The following is a 24,837-nucleotide window of genomic DNA, read 5'->3' as shown; positions in this document are numbered from 1 at the left end:
CCAGTGACCTGCCGCCATTTCATCCAAGCGGTGGTGACTCGCGTCTTAGCGTCTTGGAGGGTAGTGCAGTCGGAGTTGCCACCTGACCCTAGGTACTTGAACTGGGTCACTTTGTTCAGTTGGACCCCACCAGCTGCGATTGTGCCATTGGTTTGATCACCGCATTCCAGGTACTCCGTCTTCTTGATGTTCAATTTCATCCCGAATCATTCAAGGCGCGTCTTCCACTCCTGTACTTGCAGTTCGAGGCCGTGTCGCATTTCACTTGCTATCATAACATCATCGGCACACAATAGTATCCATGGATGCCTCGTTTGGATATCTTTGCTCACTGTATCCATGCAAAGTATGAAGAGCAGAGGAGACAAGGCTGAGCCTTGGTGGAGGCCAACATTGATCGGGAAGGTGTCTGAGGTTCCAGGTGCGCAACGTACTGAGCTAGTGGCGTTTTGGTACAGGAGCTTTGTCCAGCTGACATAGGCTTTGGGGACATGGTGCTGTCGAATGAGATTGTGATGAGATTGTGCGGTACCCTGTAGAATGCCTTTTCCAGGTCGAAAAATGCCATGTGGATCATTTTCCTCTTTTTTGCTGTGCTGTTGTTATAGGGACTCAGGTGGTTCTTAAGCTATTAGCTAAAGTAAAACTGTACCAGAACTTCTCTAGCAACTATAAGTTCAACATACTCTATACACATGACATTGTAAGATTTCTGAATCCCTCTCAATTTCCAATGCTGTCAAGATTAAAGATGACCTGGGAAACTGTATGCTGTAATTTGCTTCCACTCCTATCCTCAATGTTGAAATGTCCAGTGGTACTCTGGACTTTTCCTTTGCTTAGTTTCAGAAAAAAAGTACAATTTCAAATTTTGTCTATTTTTTAGTGTTAATCACATGCCTGATTAAAAAAAATCAGTAATAATAATTAATCTGAGTATTTCAAACATTTGTTAATACTACAAATTGCTATGGAAATGGGTATCAACATAACCTTTTTCATTAAAACCTGCAAGTGCCTCACAGGTAGACAGGTAGAATCAATTATTTTCAGAGAAAATGTACTGATGGCTGAAGTAAAAGACACTTCCATTTTCTTCTTCCTATCACAATAACTAACCTTTGACAAATTTACCTTTGGATACCTAAGGTATACCAGGTACAAAAAACATTTGCAACTCAGATATACAGAAAAATAATTACTCTCTGCAATCACCATTCAGCTGTAGCCCTTTTCTCCTCTAGACAAGTAGTGCCCTGATAATAGACCTCCTCTGCCATTGTCTTTAACCACTCTTTAACAGTGTTCAAGGAATTATTAGCCTAAACCTGTACAGTACCTGTAGTATTGCTCACATTTCAGATGACAAAACATATATCCTTCACTCAGTGCTTCTGACAGTGACTGTAGTTTTATGTGGCATTTACTCCTCTTTTGAATCCCTGAAGATGCTGGTCATAATTCTACCAGCTGATGCTGTGATGTAGAACTGCTTGAGGGGTGAAGCAGCTAGCTGCATCAGCTGCGCTATTTCATTATGCTTCTCAATTTTATCCCAGTGGTGAATCCATGTCTCGGCATTAGTCACCAGAGAAGAAACAAACACCAATGGAGCAGAGCTCCAGCAATTCTTTGATTGATCCAATGATGTCTTTGAACTCTTTCACCTATCGTGTCACTGTGGGATAATGAGAGGCAGTTTCCCCTAGCTCAGCAACTTAACAAGAAAATCCCATGGATTTGCTTTGCCCTGTACCCATCCATTGCACAAAAAATTTATGACTGCAGATTGCTCAGGCTTTGAAAAGTCCATCACTTAATGAAGTTGGAAAGAGCAGAACAGCATTTGTCATCCACAGATGGTGATATGAGCATGAAGGCAGAAATGAATTATAAGTAAAGTACAGCTTTCAGTAATACTTCTAAAGCATGAAATAGTTGAAGTATATGAGCTGCAAGACTTTTAAAACACCTCTTCTACAGTACACAAATAGACTTCACATCATATTTTACAAAATTCATTCATTTTATTTTGCTTGGAAAACAAGGAAGGGGCATTAAGACACAACCCTGCCATATTAACAAAAAACACGTCTACTTTTAATTGAGAACTAAAAATGCAAAGCTTTCCCTGCATTCTCAAGTATACAGTATGCATAATGGAAATATGTTTTTAGACAGCATCTACCCTGGTTAATGAATGGACAGGACAGACGAGATTATGAGTCTCTTACATATATCTGGGTAAATTGGTTTTCAATAGCTTCAAGACAGAAATGTCAGATTGAGTTCATCTGACTGCTGTGCAGGTCTTGAGAGTGGAACTGTATGAATGTTAGTATAAACAACATAAGATCCCTTTAACCTCGACCTCAGAGAAGCTATTTTCAAGCACACTTAATTAGAACACAAGCTAGACATGTTGCAGAAAGTAATTCTAAGTGACTCAGACTACGTAAGGGGAAAAGTGAAGGGCTGAGTCATGACATTTAAAGTAAACAGAGAAACAGGTCCTTTTAGGGAGTAAAAAATGAAAAAAGACCTGCCAGAAGAATAACTATCCCATACACTCAATGACGTTAACTTTAATTTATATTTTAGGAAATATCATGGCAAAGCATGAACCATCTGACAAAAAATCTCAGACAAAAATGTAGTCTTTTAAGACAAAACATCTTCTAAGATGTGTGTTTATTTTTGGAATAATAACAACTTTCTCCCACAGCCCAATCACACACTGGTAATTTAATTGGCTTTTGGGAAAATTGGCCCTGGTTTGAGTGTACAGGTATCTGTGTCTGTATCTATCTATCTGTCTGCCCTGCCTTGCTCTGGTTCCTCCATGACCACGAACTGGCTGAAGCAGTTAGTTGTTGCATAGTATCAGATTAATGTGTGAAAGTATTTAATGAAATTTAGTCTAAGAAACCGATTTCTCTTTACAATTCTAGTCTACAGCATTCAGATAATGAGAAATTTAAACCACCACAGCAAGGCAATAGTGATGATCAACAATTCCTTGAGCAAAGATGGTGACCATGGTATGATAGCGAATCGTTTCTTATAACCACACTATGAAGAACCACTCATCTAAAACAGCAGTACATCAGCAGCAGATGTGATAAGACACTTACTGTAGCTACACTACAAACACATCAAAGATGGCATTTGTATCAACTGCATACAGTAGATGACAAAATCATCCAATCATTGGATAAAACATAGCAGTTGTATATCTTCGTTGCATTGGCATCTCTGCAAAAGTCTGCATGGATAAACAAAATTGATTTCAATTTGAAGTTCAAAGACTCTGACCAGACTCAATCCAAAACACAAGTTTAAAGCAATCCAACAAGCACTATGTGCCAATACAATTTAAATTTCACCTCTGGAGAGATACAAAACTTGACTAGATTGAAAGCTAAAGTCAATTTTGATATGAAAAAACCAGGGGGACACACATTCCCTGCAGCTAATACAAGGTTCAAAGAAAGGAGATAAGTTGATCTACAGAGAAAAGAACACCATGATATTTGTTTGATGGGGATTACTGGATTAATTCCTCTAGAATGTTTGAAATTAGTCTAAATTAAACTCATGTGAGAATGTGTCTCTCAGCCCTTTACCAACTAACCAATTAATTAATCAGTGATGCACACAAGTGAATCTATTTACACACAAAAGAGGCCTTGATGACCTATAGGTGCTGGTCAATCGAAACTAATAGCCTTTAACTTTAACTCTTTTGAAAATATGACCTGTCATTGATATATACTGCACATACTAACAATACCCAATGACAGTAACTGCACTTCAAGTTTGGCCAATATGAACAAAAGCCTATGGAAAGCTTTGGTTAGGTTCTTCCAACTGTGACAATTATGTGGTCCTGTAGACATAAATTAAGCACTGAGTTAGTTACTATTCCGTGGTCTGTTTTGTTCCTGCGTGAGTGGTGGCATGGGGGCATGGTAGTCCTGGGTATGCATGGCCCCTGAGCTGAGGCTGGGTCATGCACCAGTCATGCTACACACACATGTTGCCTATGAGTGTCACCACTTCATAGGGAAATAAATAGGAATGAGCTGCATGTATTCCTGGAGCTCAGGGAATACAGCTGCAAATTGTTATACTGCTTGCTCCATAGTGACTGATTGAACTCATGGCTTTATTATTCCATGACCACTGCTTTTCTTGTTATTATTTTCTGCTGTAAGAGAGTTTTGTCACTGGATTGATCCAGTTCTCTTAACAATATTCTGTAAACAACTAACCTTTAAAGTTTACTAACATTAATTCAAAGTTTTCCTGAAAATATATACAGTGGTGTGAAAAAGTGTTTGCCCCCTTCCTGATTTCTTATTTTTTGCATGTTTGTCACACTGAAATGTTTCAGATCATCAAACAAATTGAAATATTAGACAAAGATAACACAAGTAAACACAAAATGCAGTTTTTAAATGAAGGTTTTATTATTAAGGGAAAAAAAAAATCCAAACCTACATGGCCCTGTGTGAAAAAGTGATTGCCCCCCCCTGTTAAAACATAAATCAACCGTGGTTTATCACATCTTTGGAAAGCTGAGTTCAATTTCTCTAGCCACACCAAGGCCTGATTACTGCCACACCTGTTCTCAATCAAGAAATCACTTAAATAGGACCTGCCTGACAAAGTGAAGTAGACCAAAAGATCCTCAAAAGCTTGACATCATGCTGCGATCCAAAGAAATTCAGGAACAAATGAGAAACAGAGTAATTGAGATTTATCAGTCTGGAAAAGGTTATAAAGCCATTTCTAAAGCTTTGGGACTCCAGCGAACCACAGTGAGAGCCATAATCCACAAATGGCGAAAACATGGAACAGTGGTGAACCTTCCCAGGAGTGGCCGGCCAACCAAAATTACCCCAAGAGCGCAGCAACGACTCATCCAAGAGGTCACAAAAAAACCCACAACAACATCCAAAGAACTGCAGGCTTCACTTGCCTCACTTAAGGTCAGTGTTCATGACTCCACCATAAGAAAGAGACTGGGCAAAAATGGCCTGCATGGCAGAGTTCCAAGACGAAAACCACTGCTAAGAAAAAAGAACATAAAGGCTCGTCTCAGTTTTGCCAGAAAACATCTTGATGATCCCCAAGACTTTTGGGGAAAATACTCTGTGGACTGATGAGACAAAAGTTGAACTTTTTGGAAGGCGTGTGTCCCATTACATCTGGTGTAAAAGTAACACAGCATTTCAGAAAAGGAACATCATACCAACAGTAAAATATGGTGGTGGTAGTGTGATGGTCTGGGGCTGTTTTGCTGCTTCAGATCCTGGAAGACTTGCTGTGGTAAATGGAACCATGAATTCTGCCGTCTACCAAAAAATCCTGAAGGAGAATGTCCGGCCATCTGTTCGTGACCTCAAGCTGAAGCTCACTTGGGTTCTGCAGCAGGACAATGATCCAAAACACACCAGCAAGTCCACCTCTGAATGGCTTAAGAAAAACAAAATGAAGACTTTGGAGTGGCCTAGTCAAAGTCCTGACCTGAATCCGATTGAGATGTTGTGGCATGACCTTAAAAAAGCAGTTAAGGCTCAAAAACCCTCCAATGTGGCTGAATTACAACAATTCTGCAAAGATGAGTGGGCAAAAATTCCTCCACAGCGCTGTAAAAGACTCATTGCCAGTTATCGCAAACGTTTTATTGCAGTTGTTGCTGCTACGGGTGGCCCAACCAGTTATTAGGTTTAGGGGGCAATCACTTTTTCACACAGGGCCATGTAGGTTTGGATTTTTTTTTTTCCCTTAATAATAAAACCTTCATTTAAAAACTGCATTTTGTGTTTACTTTGTCTAATATTTCAATTTGTTTGATCTGAAACATTTCAGTGTGACAAACATGCAAAAAAAAATAAGAAATCGGGAAGAGGGCAAACACTTTTTCACACCACTGTAGATTGTGTTAAACACATTATTTAGCTTTCCATCAATTCTTGATTCAAACACACTACTGTTTATAGTTTATAGTTTATAACGGAAAGAAAAGTTTAGAAATTCCCTTGGTAATGCTCTCTGCTCAGTTCGCCAAGAGTAGCTCAGGGACACTTCTGAATCAATCTCCAGACAGTAAACAGCAGTGACTGAAGAACTTCTTTAGAGTATAATTTAGTTAAATATTGTAGGAGTGGGCACCCACTTGGGAGCAGACACTTTCACCAGTTGCAAACACAGCAGACAGTAACCCAGGAAGCAGGCTTGCTTCAGTGGGAGAAAAAGGTTTTGTATTTATATAGAAATCCACAGTACAAGAATCACACAAAGCAAAGAGTGTTTCTTTATCCCTCCTATCTCACTCAAATAATTATATGAGTAATATTGCAAATAATATTCCAAATATCCTACTGTTTCTGTTGACAATTGACTGTCACTTGTAATTAGTAAAGTATTCCACCTAATAATGCAGTGTTACTGTGCATGTATAATATGGTTTGTTTTCTTGCTTTTGTATGAGGTGCTACAGCCACATAATACAATTTTGACACATTTGGACATGAGATATTTTACACAGTTTTCATTACACAGTTCCCTGAAAAGTGGCTACAGTAATGTTTAATTTTTGTGGCAGCAGAGGTTGTTATATAAATCATTGAAGCATTGTCTGTTTTTAATTTATTATATTATATGTATTAATTAAATGTTTGGTTTAAGCAATTTTCACTGTTTGAATTATTTTCAGGCAAGGGGGATTCTACTTTTGCTGAGCTACTGAATTTAAAGAATGAAACTTAATTGCACCTACTGTATTTTTAAATGGTCTGAATTGCAATTTACACACCAAAATTCTGTGTTTAGAAAATAATATAAAACCACATCTTCAAGAGTGGATATCCAAATACTTGCTTCCATTAAGCTGCAACTTGAAACAGTAGACAGAATGCTTCCGTAGGTTTAAAATGACTGTCTCATCTTTACTAGGTGGTTATAATTGGTACTGTACATGCATGGTTTAGAAGTCTGAAAATGGAGATGAGGGATGCTTTATGCTATAAGTACATTCAAGCTGACCACATCCTTTTTTGTAATTGCATTTAATACAGTTGGTACATCAAACACAAAAGGTTTTCCTTACCATAAATTACAGATATTGAATTTTCATCAGTAGTGTAGTGACACTGGTGAGCTTTAATAGCTGAAATTGTGGTTGTGAATAATACATTATGCATAGACAACATATAGTCTAAACAGCATGATTATTTTAAGTAATCTGTTGGCAGAGCTAAAATATAAAAATCTTCCAAAACTAGATTACTAAATATTTGTTATTTTTTCCAACATGACATGGTAGATGACCAGCTGCAGGTTTTCCACATTATAACGGGCCTATTTATTTTAAGACACTTGTCAGATCTTTCAGTTAAGAACTCTCAGTTCTAATATATGTTCTGTATTTTATTATTTTCCTGTTTAGTAACTGTGATAGACCCCAGTTTACAAGACTGTAGAAGTGAAGTGCAGGGTGGGTTTAGATCTGATTGCTTTTTTGCAACTGTAACGGTTCTTGGGGTTTCCGCCCTTGCCGCTCCTGCCCTGCCAGTTCGTCCCTCACTGTCCAGGCAGCTGGGATCTCTGTTATACGCAGGGGTATATCCGTTACACAACCAAATCTACAATGGACCAACCTGCGTTCAATAAGACTTTACTGAATTCAGTTATGAAAAGGATAACAGTTACACATTGTCCCTTTATAAAGTGATCATGTAAGACAGTAGTTTTCCATTGTGGATGTTAACTGCTTTATCAATAAACCTGGGTTAGATTGAATTTTACTGCAATATTACAATACTACACCAACAGCTCACCCCTCCTCATTTTGATCTTGGCTCTGACAACAATCCCTCCTGATATCCTAAACATTCAAGCAGAAACAGAATGGCTGAAGAAGAAAAAATTCAAATTTTGTATTGGCCAAGCCAAAGTTGTGAGCTAAATCCTGTTGAAAATCATGAAAGGACCTAAGGCACGCTGTTCCTAAGGAAAGCCTCAAACGTCACCACATGAAGTGGATATACAAGGGAGAATGAGCCAAAGTTTAAAAAAGCCAATTTGAGAAACTGAAATACAGTTACAGGAAATGTCTAATATAACTCACTGCTTGGTGCTACCACTTATTGAATCTATTAATTCAAATTCTTATTCACATGATATCTACTGTTGGGTAATTTTGTTAATTAAATAACTCAGATACAATATACTGTATTTTATACCTTTGTGTTATATGCTTAATAAGGTTATCTTTTCATGAATACCTAATTACTTTTTAGTTCTCAAACAACCATGAACACAGAGCAACTTAGAAGGTTCACACACTTTTTCTTTGCAGTGTTCCACATTCACTCTTTCTGTGCTGGTTCTCCATCGAGGTCTAGTGAGCAACCAGATGCTGATTATAATTTTGTTTAAAATTATAATGTAAACTAGAGGTCAATGTGCGGTACCTTTATGTCTTGATATTGACACATCTGAATAAATAAGGGATTTAAAAACATAACCTATGTACCTGTAGAACAAAGTGCATATAAACAACAACATATACTTACATTCTTATTTACACTTTTAGTTTTTTTTTATTTTACCTGTTCCTAGACATTCATGTGGTTTTTCAAGATATGGATGTTTACCACCGCATTGCAAAGACATGAGAAGATACTGAAAATAATGGAGTGATAGTGTCTGATAAGAGCATAAAAATATATATGTAGATATATGTATAAAAATAAAATACAATACAATTTTTAATCAAATGAGACTGATTTATGAGACATTTGAAGACAGAAATTATAACTATGATTGATATTGACTATATACTGTAGAATGATTAAATGGCTGTGTGTACATAATATTTGGTTAAAAAAAGTCAGAAACCTATATGTAATGAACTATGACAATTAAATTGCTCTTATCCAATTGCTGTGTTTTGGAAATGGGAATAAATAAAGAAAGACTTTTTCCTTGGGGAAAATCTTTTACTCCAGACTGCTGATATGACATCCCACAGAACACATTCTTATCTGGGTCCGCAGCTTTGACCAAGGTCAGTATAGGGGCATTCCAGAGTAACTGCAGCATGAAAAATTACTCTTTTGTTATCAGTCTGACCTAAGGTGTCTTATGTCCAATATTCTATTGCAAATACAGCAACACTGAACAAATAGCAAAGCTAGAACATGAGGCAGAAACAGGACCTGTACCTTAAATAATGGTGGCAAGACCACCTCGCCTTCTTTAAATCATCATTTCAGAGAAACAAAATCAGGTTAAAATTTGCAGGGATGTAGAATTTTAAATGTGCTAAATATTGTCCTCATCTATTCCCAACGCAATCTTGATTAAAAAGAGCAGATATAATGTTTTTGTATTATTATAGAAAATAGTATTTCCAGCACAAACATATGCTTTGTCATAATTAATAATAAATAATTGGCAATAATTCAGTTTTCTGTTTCAACTTTACATGTTCAAATATATGTGGGATCTATACTTCGTATGAAATTAACTGGACTAACATTTATTTATTGTTTTGTAGCCCTGCACAAACATAAACTGATATTAAATGCAGAACATGCCTTAGAATCTTATATCTCGGACACAAAACTGGTCAATAAAATGTAGAGGAAACTTGCTATATGCCTCATTATAAAAAAGATACATGTCATATGACTAAGAAAATCTCACAGTCAAACTTCAAGGGACTCATCTGTGAAAGACCAAGAATGTGACCTAGTTTGACTTTCACAGGTTCATTGCATTTAAATTCAATTTTTTTTCTATATTGCAGAGGGATTTTTAAAATCCCAAATGGGGTCAAAGTAGTCTCCACAGATGTTTTCAGACAATTATACATTTTGAAATAGCTGTACAACTGCTACGGTTCAAAAATGTAAGTTTTAAAGTATATTCTGAATTTAAAAGAAAGCAGAAAGATTAAAAATATTTTTTCTAGAGTTTCAGAAATAAACATTGAAATGGCCCTTACGAGTCCTTAAGTATAAATCAGTTGAATTGTAACATAGGGTATATTGGAAGACCAATAGTCTTGCTATTAGCTACTGTTCTTTCGCACACCAAAAAAAAGCACTAGAGTGTTTATAATGAGGGTAAGACCAGATGTCTTCATGTTCATTTTGGCACTGTAGGACAGCTCAGGTTTCAAAACTGACATCTGAATCAACAGAGGTAGCATGACTACATTTTGGGATGCAAGTATTAAGGCACACACGTCCTTAGTGAACATAATTACATTTGGAATCCTAATAATCCAAATGTTATGAATAATGACAGTAATCTAAATGAAATATTACATTTTGCATTGTTCTTAATTTTAATTGAAACTTCAGATAAAAAAATCTAGTTTTCAAATATATGTTCAGTACAATGTTTCCCTTTAGTTTGCATCAGTGACTATACTCATGCAGTAAACTTTTCCAAATCTAATCAGCAGAAGACACAATTAATTTCCACCTACACAACTGACTTAGGACTGGGGAGGAAATTACCACAAGAGTACAAAGTAATGGATAATTGCATATCGAGTGACAGAAATCTGAGGCAACTTAGAATTTGATGATATCTAAATAATCAAATTTGGCAAGCTAGTTGAGAGCATTTAGGAGCCGATGCCTGCCAGATTTTAGATTTTGAGGCTCACTAGCAGAGCAGTAGGTATAGATATAGATATCGAAACCATGTGAATTTTCCCGTGAAAGGAATTCTGTATTTTTAACAATTAAAAGCAACATGAAAAAATAAATGTTCTATGTTTTAGTGTTTTCTGAACAAATACGTAAGACAGAAAATAGTTTAACCAGCCTCAACCAATGCGACCTTAATAAGATCCTTTATAACCTTTCCAATTTGAAACAAACAAAATGAAAGACCCTGCTATTAGAATTCATGCCATTCCTTGCATCTTGTATGATAGTTTTAGCTAAGTGACTGTTTTTCAGGAAAGAGCTTCAGAGGATCCTGTGATGACATTTGTTCACATTTTAGAGGTAAAGAAAATGAATGTGGCTAAGCAGCAGTGGCAGATTCCTGAAGTCACTGCACCAATGACAAGCAGTAATAGCTAGTCTTTCCAATAGGCTATTGCATTTCTGTATCTATTTTAATTTAGTACGTCAGACAGTTTGTCATAGGAACACTAAAGTCTGGATTAAATTAAAACTTCATCCCACATCCCACTTGCAAATTCCGAACTCCAATTATTGATGACAACTTTCCCCTGGGTAGTCACAAGATGCCTTTGGCAAGCTGCACTCAAGTGACGTGTGGAAATTGTGACTCTTGGGTCAATGATTTGATTTAATTAGTGTCAAGGATTCTTGAGGATTCTGTGCATTTATATCAAATCTAATTATGAAATAGCTGTGAACAAACAACAATAATAATCATGATTAAAAAAAGAATCTTTACTGTTACAAAAAGGATTGAAGGTTTCAGACTTGAGGCATACTGCATTAAGAGATTGTGGGTGTTTATTCCTGGGACAAGTTGCTGTAAGGGACAGCGACTAATTGTGTGAATGGTGTAAATATTTACTTACTGTATCTTGTTTTTGCCTGGCAGCTGGAGGTGGCTGGTTTTCAGATAGAATGACACACTTTTATATAAAAATACATATCTCAACTGAAAGCAGTGCAGATACAGTATGACAACTATTGTAAAATCTAGATACAAAGAAAGAACAATGAGTTTTCACATTATTATTCAAATGAAAAAATCTACATCAGCATCAAAGTTAATACTTTCACCACAGAGGCCACTTTTATCTTGATTTTGTTTAATATGTTTAAGAACTGGCACCTTTCCACCATAGTTCCAAGTTCTAAGTATGCACATATAAAATTTAAGAAAAGTACATTGAAACTCAGGGAGTTAAAAAGGCTAATACCATTGTACTCCTCATTTTAGCTCAACCACAGCAGTACATCAGGAGCTGAGCTGGGATGTAATGAAACTGTTGGCTCCAGTTCCCAACTCAAATCATTAGGCCATTCTCCCTCTATCAGAAGCCTAAATGGGATTCAGGAGGTTAAATGAAAGAAAAGACCTTGTGCAGTTTCAAGGAGACAATATAGGAGAGAGTAAAAGTGAAAGAAGCATTTAAGTGATGAATGACTTGGGCATTATTGTAAACCCTTTCCAGTGAATATGCAGCGTACCAGAAGCAGAATACTTACCAGTGTCCATTTTATGCAATTTAAAAGTCTTTCTAGTACTGTCAGTCTGCCTCACTTTCAAGCAATATACTGTACTCGACACTATTCCCACAAGAACAAACATCTCAACTTGGTTAACACTTTCTAGAAGACAAAGCCAGATTGTGGCATTGAATTAACATAAGGAACTAAGAGCATATTTAAAATAATTTCTTCTTTCCTTAAAGCAGCTTACAAGTCTTATGTTGATGTTTTTCTTTTAACTTACTGTTCCCATAAAAAAGAATATGGAGAAACGTGCTTCTATAGAAGTAATGTGATCTTTAATTCCATGTGTAACAAAGACAGCACTAGTATGTGGACTGGTCTGTGTCTCTTTATTGTCTTTACAATCAGAACTGCAAAACAGCTTAGACCTAAATGGTATACAAAAGCAAAAAAGTACTGTATTTAAATAGAAGAAAATGTTTTTTTTTTTTAGAAAAAACCCAGTGTTTATCTTAAGAGTTTACTGTTCACCTCAGTGCAAATGTACAACTGCTGTCAGATAAGACGTAAAAAAGGTTCTGTCATGTAAACAAAAACTCCAAGAGTAGAAATAATGGACCTGCCACTCAAACATTGACAACAACAAAGAGCAGAAAGATAGAAAAAGAGTCTCCACATATAAAAGTAATATAATATATGAGAAAATAAATAAATTTGTATTTAACACTGTCTTTCACAAAACGTCATGTTGACAAAGAGCACAGCAATATGAAAGCAATCATTCACAGAGGAACAATAGGTACTTTACAACATCGGGCACTGTCTCATTTTTCTTGGTAGGATACAATTTTGTGTATGCACTCCATGTTAGACTGCAAAGATTTGTTCGGACATATAAATGGAATAGCATAAAAAATGGGTCTCTCTTGGCAGAATCCTAGATTTCCCAAAAGTTTAGAGGCAATATCTAGAGGTGCAGAGGTTTTCTATATCCTCAGTTCTGATCTGCAATGAGGTGCTGTACATAATCTACTCCTATTGTACACTGATTAATATAAACCAGCAAATGTAGGAGGATCATCTTTTTCTCTTTAAAATGGATATATGTGCATTAACAACCATAGTGTATGCCCTTAAGCAATAAAGGAGGTATTGACGAGCAATTAGAAAAATTCGCCTGTTAAATATGTAAGCTTAAATAATACATTGTGATAGTCTTGAATAGATTTTTGTATACATGTGGTCTCTGAACATATGTACGTCATTTTACAATTCTGTGGCAAAGCTCTAAGCAGACAATTTTGTTGTTTACTAATATCAAAAGCTCATGACAGCATAATAAATAATCTTCTCTGTGAGCAGAGCCTGAAATTTCACTGGAGACACTGGTATAAGGGGACTGCGGTTGACATGCTAAACAGGCCTCTGCATCCCTAACTTCAAACTAAAACTAGAAAAGACATTTTTTTTTAAAAGCTACTCTATGGAAGAGTTCCAATATTCTGTTTATTTATGTGTAACTAATAGTGTCTTTTTATTTGTGTTTAAAAGAGCGAAAACAGACTCTTGTTTTTGCAGGAAACCTGTGTCATTCAGCTTATCTCAAGTGGATACATAACAAGCTTATCAGTATCTTGTTTACCAGACAGTGTCTGCCATTAATGTTAAACACCACCAGAGCATTGGGCAGGTAATACTCTTGCCTTGTGAGAGGTACAGAAGCTGCTGGAGGGAGAGAGTTGCTTGTTTACTGGCTTGTGTCCTCAAGGATTCGACTCCATTAGTTGCTGCCGCAAAGAACTCCTTTGTGTCAGGAACTTAATGGTCAGAAAGAACTTCAAAGATCTCCCTGGAGATTTCCTGACAGCAGCTATCAACTGCACAGTTCAGTTGCCATCCATATAAGTTTAATAAAAATGACAAAAAAAGGGCACAAAAATGTAAATCATTAAAGAACGTTTTGTAAAAAAAAGTACTGTATATGAAAATAAAACAACATATTATAGGGTTAAGTAATATCTGAATCATAAATTCAAGTTTCATAAACATTGCCTTTTTTCATATCATGTGCAAATACAGTACTTCATAAAAAGAAAAAGGTCTTCATGAAAGCAGCTATTAACCTGATCGCAGATGGACAGAGACCTGCTACATAATATCCACTTTAAATGTGAAACAATAGTACAGTGCACCACCTAAGTCAACTGAGAGCAAATTCTCATTTACAGTGAAGACCGACAACAGGGTACTCACTGGAGCAATTTGAGGGAAGTACCTTCCTCAAGTGTAAAACAGCAGCATTCCACCTGTGATTTGACCCATGTCTCAGGTTGGAGCCCAGAGCCCCAACCACTTCTCCATTCTGCTGCCTCATATTAATATTAACAATTGTGCAACATTTCTCAGGGAATGAATTGAGGAAATGAGAAAATGGAATGGAATGAGTCTTTGTGATTCGAAGCCTAATGTCAGTCCTCCAATTTTAAATTATATTGTAAATTATTTTAAATCATATTTTTGTAAAACTATATAGAATATAACTATAATGTCTTTTATATAACTATAATGTATTTTAATTATATTTGGATATAACTATAATGTCTTTTAATTATATTTGGATATTATTTTGCATTTAGGTATTGTATCATTTTTTGCTTATTATCTTTGTAATGTTTAAATACAGTTACCTATTCAGGATTAAAGTATATTTCATATTTTACAATTTACCATAGATAAGTTGTATAGAAGTAATCCTGCATATTCTGCATATCAATACAAGAAACTGTTGCAGGAGCAATTTGAATACTGTACGCAAAGAAAATCTATGTCTATATATATATAGTACTTATCTATTCCTATCTGTCTTTTTTTCTTGCTGATTTGGAATATTACAGGTTCTGTCAGGTAGGATATGCTCAACCTATGAACAGTCACATCAGAAATTAAAATTTACATTTCTGTTTTTTGAGAAAATAAATCTTTCCAAGTGTCTCATTTCCTACAGTATATATTTCCTACAGGAGTGTATTGTGCATTGTTTTGGCTATAGGTTTTTTCTGAAAAACCATCAGCTGACGTTTACTTATTCCAACACAATATTATAGACAGGAGGCAGATGATGGGGTTGTGCTGTCATAAACAACACAGTTAGGATCCTTTCTGTAATACATTTTTCTTTTACCTCTTAACAAATATTCAATCAAGAACAAACTGGAGCTGCCATATCTCTGTGTGCTATTTCATTTAGTACTGTTGAAGAAAACCTCTACAATTTTACATTAAGAAAAGAGTTGGAATTGAACATGAAGCTGAAGCATATTTCTATTTCTTCAACAGAACGATACAGATGGTAATATATGCTCTTAACCTATATTTAATCATATTTTAAATCTTATATAAGGGTTAAATGCTGTGAGCTTTTTCATAAACCACTTATGTTCTCACTCTTGTGATTTATCACTGCCCAATTCATACTGCCCAGTTGTAATTTATTTGTTTTTTTTTATTATTAACAAATTTGTATTATATTACATTAAAATACGTAAGCAGATACAAATCAAAACATAAAGAGAAAGGAAGAAAAGAAAGAGGAAGATGAAAGTGAGAACAAAACTATAGGAGAAAAATCATATAAGGGGACTGTTTGAATGAATTACAAGAGAATCGACCTTTGTTTAAGCTGAGACAGTTCTTAAGGATGAGCATTTTAATTTAGTGGAAGAATAGAAATATAACTACTGTACAAAGAAATTTAGCCATCTGAGATTTAAAAGGAACCCCAGATCTGCAAGATACTGTAGAATTTTTAGCTGTATTAAGACCAGCTGGTAAAAGACATCACACATGAAGGTTGACAGCAATCAGGGAATTGTCATTTTGTAGGTGCAGTATGAGACTGATTTGTATGGCCACAGTCAGAAGTGCTCTATCACAGTTTCATTCCCAAAATATATTTAAACCCTGAGCACACCTGTGACAGAAAGCAACAGAAGCAATTCTCATCTAGAACTGACTGTATGGTGTTGCACAGATAAACTTGTTCAAAATGTACCGATGGTGTCAAGACATTTTCTGAAAAAGAAAACATACTTCTGAAAACCTGAGCCCCCATAGGACTATCATCCAGACTATCTAGTTTTCTGTCCCATATATAAGTGTCTGGGACTGAAGTAGGTTTTATTCAAAGACTGAAAAATCTTTTACAGGGATGAGACGAGAACCCTTTCTAGAACATTTGAAAACAATGAATTCATCCGCTAAATGAAAAGAAAGGGCAGCATCTCAAAAGGTGTGAAGGGATGAGAGAAGTCTGATATACATAAAACATCTTGGGAATTTAATGAAATTAGTAGATTTCCTTTAACATGTTAAAATTGGCATTGTCTATTGCAGTCACAAATGTCACTGATGTGTGTACATTATGAGAGAATCATGGTAGACCAGTGATACTCTTCTATGTGAAAGAGAATTTTGAATGTCCCTGTATGGTAACCTGGGGCACTACACTGTCATTTGGATGAGATGATAAACTGAGTTCCTGACTTGATCATTAAAAGTCCCATAGCAGTTTGAAATAACAATTCAGTGGTGGATAAAATGGGTTACTTTCCTCCTATATGCAAAACACATAGGAAACTTTACAGATATAATTAATTATATTCTTGGAATTCAGTTCTAATACTGGTGAGTTTTTAATTTGATTTGTAAAGCAATTTTTAATGTTTAACCTTATTGTCTTGAAGGTTACATTTTAGTTCTTCCTCCAACTATTTAATTGCAATTTCTAATTTCTAATCAAATCAAAGCAACTGAAGATGCCCCTAATAAAGCTCTTAATCTCTTATCATAGAGATTAAGGGTTAGTTTCAAAAATGTAATTTTGTCTTTAAAAAATGTTAGATATTTTGTAAGAAGACTTCATTCTTTAATAAGAAAAAAACTATATACAACCATTTAAAACAACTAATTTCTCAAACCAAATCTTTTTGTTTTATGTATTGCACATTAATGAGCAATATATTTATATAGTGTTTGTTCGTATATCTATGAGCACCAGGAAATTTGTGATAGGTATTTTAATAAAAAGCAATCTGGCTTTTATAATAATGTAATACAGTACATCTAAACATTCAGTTCACTTAATTGATTAATTCAAGACTTGCGCTTTCCAGGACATAACATTACAATTGACTAGGCAACAAAAACTGCTGAGATGCATGGCATTGTGCAAGCATACTGTACCACAGAACTCATTGCCAGAACAAGAAACTTTTAGTTCAATAGTTTATTCCAGGATACATAACTTATTAGTCCCCAAAAATAAAAAAAAGAATAGGAAAGAAGGATAGATCAAAAGTAGGCTGAACCCTTGGTAATAATACCATTATGGTGTTGTGAGCTACACATATATGATATATGATTCCCTGCAGATTGAGATATAAAAAAACAAAGCAACAAGAAAGGAAAAAAGGGGGATGTAGGAGATTGTTTAGTGCCTTAAATAATGGACTAGACGAGGTGAAACATTTATGCAACGGTGAGATCTTTGTATGTGTGACACAAATTGTTTTTTAACTGTTACTGGAGGATAAGTAAGATGAACAGTATATTGTAGATATTTTTCATTGCCAAGTAATGTGGAAATCTATGTGGTTTTCCAAATTTCTATGTGGGAGCAAAGGATTTTTGATTGTATTCTGTGAAAGCTGAATAACCAGGAAAACAAAAGCAAAAGGTATCTGCCAGGTTGAAGATTTTCTGTATGCTTGGAGAATTGTTTCTTACTGTATGTATACAGTACATCGGAGAAGTATGAATGTATAGGATTTGTTCTTATTTAGATCGGAGTCATAAATCCTGTGGTCTTTTACACTTACTAAGATGAGCAGATATCTGAAGATGCAGAAGAGATTTCCAGCTAAAGTTGATGGCATCATCCTCTACAATTTTTGTCTTCTAGCACAGTCATTTTGTTAGCTTTGAAACCTTGTTTTTGTTTCTGTCCTTCCTGAAGTCTGCCTCTCTATAACTCAAATAATATCAATCAATTTTACTAACATGCTATTATGACCATTGAAGATGTGGCATTATGCTTATTAAGAGGGCCAAAACAGTTGTAACTTCAGCAATGGGGTCTTCTTTGATATAGAAACAACTGAAACCCAGGGGCATCAGAGAAATTCAAAGTCTACAGGTTATCCAGACACATTTTATGGAGTATAAGTTTTTGTTAAGCTTTATTAGCCTGCTTTAATTTGTTTCAGGTAGGTTTAGGGAAAGGAGAAGGTGGTCCCTAGTTCATAAAGTTTTTTTGACATATGTGGAAATAATACAGCTGTTGGACTATGAAGGACTTACACTAATGGGTTACATTCCTACTCTTTTTCTTTTGTTCCTCCATCTTTTTTAAATAATTCTGAGAATCAGCATTGAGTAAAGGGTATATGAGCTATACTGTACCATCACCTTGGACAGAACAACCAGAAGATACCGCTCTGTAAGTCTTTAATATCTCTGTAAACTTTTAAGAGCTGTTGCAATAAGGATCTTAGCACTTTCCAAGATTCCACATCTAAGTTTATTTTTGCTCTTATTTTTTATTACTATTGTGTGGAGGGAATGCCTGTGTGCTCCAGAAATCAGATACACCAAATACTGTATAATTATCTTTCTATGACAAAAATACTATGAGGATGAAAGGTTTTTTTTCCTCTCTCAGTGAACAGGAAACCTGTAAATTCATAATCAACATGCCAATAAAACGTACTGGAAGTTGGAATGCAACAAAATGGCAGAATGTTTAGGGATAACTTCAGATATATCGTATAAATACAAGGTCTTCTCTATATCACTATATTATATGTATATTATTAAGCTTACAGTACTTAGAGAAAGTATTCTGTGAAAAAAACATAATTGCAGTCCCGTAAATGAAGGTACACAGTCTAGTGCACAACCTACAGGATCAATGGTATTTCTTTGCATTTGTAGAGAAAAGATAAAGTAAATCATAATGTAAATATTTTATAAACACTTATTATAATAAGTTACTAAGCTCTCTGGCCTTATTCCCATTTTTTATTAATGAACTCTCACATATCTCCAGTAGCTCTTTTACTGTATCTGATTGTTGTCCACTTAAATCTTAAGAGTATAATATATTTGGAAAATGTAAAAAAACAGAGATGAAAATAAAAAACACAACCAATGAATATTGTGGCCTAATAAAAAATACATCACAGCTCTCTTTATCTTTGTATTTTTTCCAAGTTATTACCATCTGAAAACACCCCTGGAGTAAAAGGCTTCTGCACTCACTATATCACTTTCAAATACCATCTGTGCAGTTGTTTGTGATTTACTCAGCGCGCAAAGGAATTCACCTTGATACATCACAAAAAGACTATTCCAAAGACACTGGATGCAGATGCTGTAAAAAGAAAGCTATGACAACCAAAAGGAAAATGGCATGGGTTGAGTGAGTAAAAACATGTGTGCTTACGCTGTGTTGCATTGTCTTCCAGACACTCCTCTGGAAAGCCGCATAAAACAGAAAAAGGAAGGATTTCATTGAAAAAGTAGGAACAGTGGAGAAGGAAAAGAAAAACATATCTTTGGAGTAACAGACAGAGTTCTTCAATTACAAAGAAATCGAATATCAGTCATTGCATTTGACAAATTATACTGCTCAGATAACCAGTTTCTCTCGTAATTGCAATGGCAACTTACACGATTATGTAATACCTCAGATAAAGCAATGAAAAGAGGGCTTCTTCTATCAAAAACCATATTAATGCATTTAACATCACAGTTGCTGATAACATCTGAATAAAGAAAAAAAACCTGAATTTGTTTTAAACAGCTTACACATTGCATATACTGTATATCTGAAGTGGCTAAAATATATTTGACCTAAAACAATTTAGGCACTGTAATCCTGTGCAATAGATTGCTTGAAATGTTACTCATGATTGAAAATGAAAAAATCAAATGAAAAAGAAATACAGTAAAAACATTTTTCTACCTTAACAGAGACACAGAAGCCTAATGAGAAAATAAAGCATTTGAGACTTACAGTATATACTATCTCATTTTGTTTTGTTTGAGGTTGATCTGTAACCTCAGAACCATTTTACAAGACCTGTATTTATATTACTATAAATTTTGATTGCTATAGTATTGTAAGAATAAGGCTTTATCGTACTTTACTGATTATTTATATATAGGTAGTGGACATAAAAATGGAAACACCTGAGTAAAAGAAGGACACTGGGCATGTTGAATACATAGTCTTCCACACAGGTGTGGATCGTGCATTAATTAAGCAAGTATCATCCTGACATGCTTCATGTCATATATGTTGTACAGGCCTGGCTGCCTATGACTAGTATGGCTGCAATAGGAGACCTCAGTAAGTTTGAAAGAGAGTTTATTGTTGTGGTATTTGGCAGGAGCTTCAGTGACCAAGACACTGTAGATATTTGATGAGCAGCAGTGTCTAAGGTGATGTAAGCAAGGAAGGGATAGACATCAACAGCAAAAGACAAGTGTTGGTAGAAGCAGATACCCAAGAATTGCGATATCCCTGAATTAATTTGAATAATGAATTCATACATTTAAAACTAGCATGCAACTAGCCTTTGAGAACCCCTTATAGTAGGATAACTAGTAAAGTATTCAAGTTGCAGGGCACAAATTGCTCACCATGCATGACAATTCACATTTTCAAGTAGATCGGTACAAAGAGCACAAACAGAACAGTGCAAAAATGTAATAAGATTTTATGAATTATTGTTTCTTGACAGACAAGTAAACATGTACTGTAGATCCAACCTAAAGAATTTTACATTCTTGAGTGCTTGGTTCCAACAGAGTTCTGGTGGTTCCGTAATGAAGTAGAGCCCATTTTTCTGACATTAGTCAATGCTAATCGCTTCTCAGATGAGTGAACATTTTCACCCTATGTTGCAGCATTTTTTTCCTGCAGGGAGGAAAGTCCTCCAGGATGAAAATGTATGGTTGCCCAGTGGTTTGATGAGCATGACACTGATGTTATCCATATTTCATGGCCTTCTCAGTCACCAGATCTAAACCCAATTGAACATTTATAGGATATTCTGTAACTATTGTTCATATGGACGTATTGTGCCATATTTCTCCTAAATAATTCAAGATGCAGGTAAATTTTGTATCAGGAAATACTGTATGTATTTGTTGGACCAATGTCATGCCAAGTGACTTTACAGTGGTGTTTTCAATTTTATGTCCATTACCTGTAAATATTGTATATATTTAAATAGATATACTTTTATAAACACATACAGTATACTGTATATATTTGTATACTGTATATGTGTGTTCTTTCATAATACAAATAAAAATATATATTAACATTAATAATTATATTTTATATCATTCTAGTTTGGCACTACAGCAACAGTGGGAACTAGAATTCTAGAAATATTAATTGTTACATTATATATGTTATAATAGATAAAACATGATATATGTTATAATATACATTATATATTTCTACTTAAATCATCTAGAAAAAGTGTTTCACTGAAGAAATGAAAAACACACTTTTAGTCATTGTACAATACTCCACTTGTCGATCATTTAATGAAAACTACACTACAGATTTCTGCCTGTTTAGCTAAATATGTAGGATCAGAGTGCATATTATGTACTCAGTACATATTTTCATCAACTACATGTTCTTTAATTGCCCGTGTTAGTTGTTTGAAATCATTGGTTTTGTAATGCAACCCAAAGAGAGTAATGCTCTGTAAAGCTGAAGTGCCTATTAAATATTTAGTGCTTAAAAAGTACTGTGGGTAAACCTACTTCTTTAAGCTCTGTTAAGAAGCTGGTAATTTATTTATTTAGCTCATTTTATAAATTGTAAAAGGAAAACAAAACATGTACTTCCCTTATGTCAGATATAAGTCCTAAAAAGAGACACAGTAATGTAAATTACTATTGTTTTTTTTATTTCTTAAATAGCTGTGAAACCAAAAAAAAAACCCCAATGTAATAATGAGTTTCATAAGCTGTAGTGTAAATTGCTTGGTAATGTGTTACACTATTTTATATCATTTTCAAAAGTAGGAACACTCACAAAAAAAAAAAACGAATTCTTCAAATGTGAGTTCTTACTTTTCAGGGTATCAAGGACTGACAGTCTGATAGCACACAGAAATCAAAAGCCAAGCGTGACCAGAAGATGTGTACAAAGAATTAATTTAACAGCTCTGGAAGGTTAAGTCTGTAGATCACAAGCTTTAATCAAGAGGGATTACTTGTCAACCGAAGCACGGCAAGACATCCAGGAGACTAATAATGTTTACACTGAGACAAGATTATTTCAGATGGCTCACACCGACAGTCATGCCCATGTGCTTACCAGTCTGTCAAGGCTCGTTCCGGCAGCTGTGGTGGGCCTTTCTTCAGGACTGTACGGCCTGAAACGAGGATTGAAAACCTCTGGGACACCACGAGTTGATCTGCCTAAACCAGATGGTTTGGGCTGCCCACATCCTTGAAAAACCTACAATTACATAAAAAAATAAATGAAATTACATACATCCTAAATTAACCATATATCACTGCTATAAAACTAGTTATCTAATTCTACCAAGACCATGATATTTCTGAAAAAAATAATCAAACAATGTACTGTAGTTAAGTTTTTTTCAACTTTGGTGTATGTCAGCATTTCTCATATTAGTAGGCTTTGGACAGTGTTCTTGGCAAGTGCATGCATATACAAAAAAAGATTAAATTCGGGCATCACCACTGAAGAAATTCGAGTAATGAAGACTTTTTTAAACTGCATATACAGAAAATGAAAATTAGATGTTACTGACAAAGGAAGACTTTTTCTATGCATTGGTCATACTTAAATCATAAAGTAGGGGGGGAAATAACTCCCTCCATTGCATTTGCAGGCACTTTGTGTTGTGTTTGACGTAAAATATTGATTTTTATCTTATTTTTTTCAGCATGCATATTTATTGCCTTATTGGACTCGGACGCTGACACAGCAGCCTTTGATTTTACTCTAAATACAGATTATATTTTCAACAGTGTGATAGCACAGAAATAAGAACCTGCCTTCTGAGTAAGAAGAACAGAAGTTGAGTTTTTACATAGAAAACAATGGGATTCCAGAACACAAAGTTAAATAGCAAAACATAAACAATGATAAAACATTATAAATGAATAGAAAACTGTAAGATTCTCTGACAGAATCCAGTATACAGCAATCGGTGTTGTAATACAGTAATAAGGAATACATTACTTTATAAGGCTGTAAAATGCAATTAAACACATTTTATTAAATTGTGAATGCATACGAAAGTTTATATATTAAATACCGGCAGTATTTTACTTTTGTATGGAATTTTTGGTGTGTTGGTTATGATCAGTCATTACATTTCTGTGTGCAGTGGCATCTTGATAAAAGTGCAGAAAATAGTTTGGCTCTTTTTTGCTATGTACAGTTGATTGAAATGGCATGATTCACTCACTAGTGCTGTAAATCTGCTCTAAACCTAACATTTGAACAAGAAACAAAAAAGATAATATATTCTAAATATTCAAAATGACAGGGATATTTCTGTTTTGGTATGTACACAATTCTATACTGTACAAAACCAGTATTTATGCACTGTATTGGTCTTCATATTATAACTCAAAATTGTATGATACATTTAAGAACACATACTGTATAAAATAAGGGTTTTTATGGGAGATTTCAACTTTCCTCATATACAGTATACTAAGAAAAAGCAATAAAACTGTTAACAGCAGAGACATAATGGTATGCATAGCTAAAGACCACTTCTGGGAAGAACACTTATTAGAGGGAATGCGTGTACCGAGCTTGACTTTTAAATCAAAACACAACTTTAGAGAAATAGGACAGGATACTGTAGATTAATCAAATAGAATAGGATAGGATAGATGGAATCAGTACAGAAAAGTAGGAAAAAGTTTAAGAAGATTCTGGTACAGAACAGGTATATTACACGAGTAGAGAAATCAAAAGCTAGAAAGCATTAATGATTTAATAAATCAATGAATAAACATAAAAGGAGAAAAAAAGCAATCTATAAAATGAGCAAAAATGAACACAATGCAGTGTGAAGCCATGTATATTATTAGGAACACCATTTATTTCCATATTCACTTTCCTCATACCCCAAGGACATTTATTGTATGTAAATACACAAACACAATATCCATTGTTCAAAACCTTCTGAGTAAGGCAATCAAGATTGAAGTGTAAACACTGCTAACCTCAACTGAAATACAGTTGTCCTTATGAAACATTGCTGTTTCACAATAGCTCAGAAATACCATCTTAAATAAATGAGGACTGAGAGTTTGTATACGTGGAGCAAACAAAATATATATATATACACAAGTCATAACTGAGGAATTGTTAAGTGATATTGATGATGTTGATGCTATTGGAGTTTATATTTTAAACAGTGAGCCTAACCTTAAGAGATTACAGATCGGACTGCATGTACTTTCTTCCAAATAGTATCTAAAACAGAACAATAAAAGGTTTGACTCCTGTCTTTGGTAGTGTCTGTTATCTTGATGATGATTGAGTGCTATACAGATATTTGTG

General features: G+C 34.9%; 1 protein-coding gene across 2 annotated transcripts in view; it reads right to left on the bottom strand.

Moving 5' to 3' along the window:
* The window catches only part of gpc6a (glypican 6a), a 362,385-nt gene that overhangs the window by 28,637 nt on the left and 308,911 nt on the right, over positions 1–24,837 (bottom strand). Inside the window, exons 6-7 of one of the 2 annotated variants that reach the window (XM_088603566.1) lie at positions 22,600–22,743; positions 19,696–19,725 (exon numbers count right to left, since the gene is read on the bottom strand). In XM_088603566.1, the coding sequence (XP_088459692.1) occupies positions 19,696–19,725; positions 22,600–22,743 (174 nt within the window). The remainder of the gene's footprint in view (positions 1–19,695; positions 19,726–22,599; positions 22,744–24,837) is intronic. The other variant, XM_088603576.1, reaches the window with a different exon arrangement.

The sequence above is a fragment of the Lepisosteus platostomus genome, chromosome 2, assembly GCF_059453375.1.
Source record: "Lepisosteus platostomus isolate fLepPlt1 chromosome 2, fLepPlt1.hap1, whole genome shotgun sequence".
NCBI lineage: Eukaryota > Metazoa > Chordata > Actinopteri > Semionotiformes > Lepisosteidae > Lepisosteus > Lepisosteus platostomus.
The sequence above is the reverse complement of the archived record's forward strand: the minus strand, read 5'-3'. Positions and strand labels throughout refer to the sequence as shown.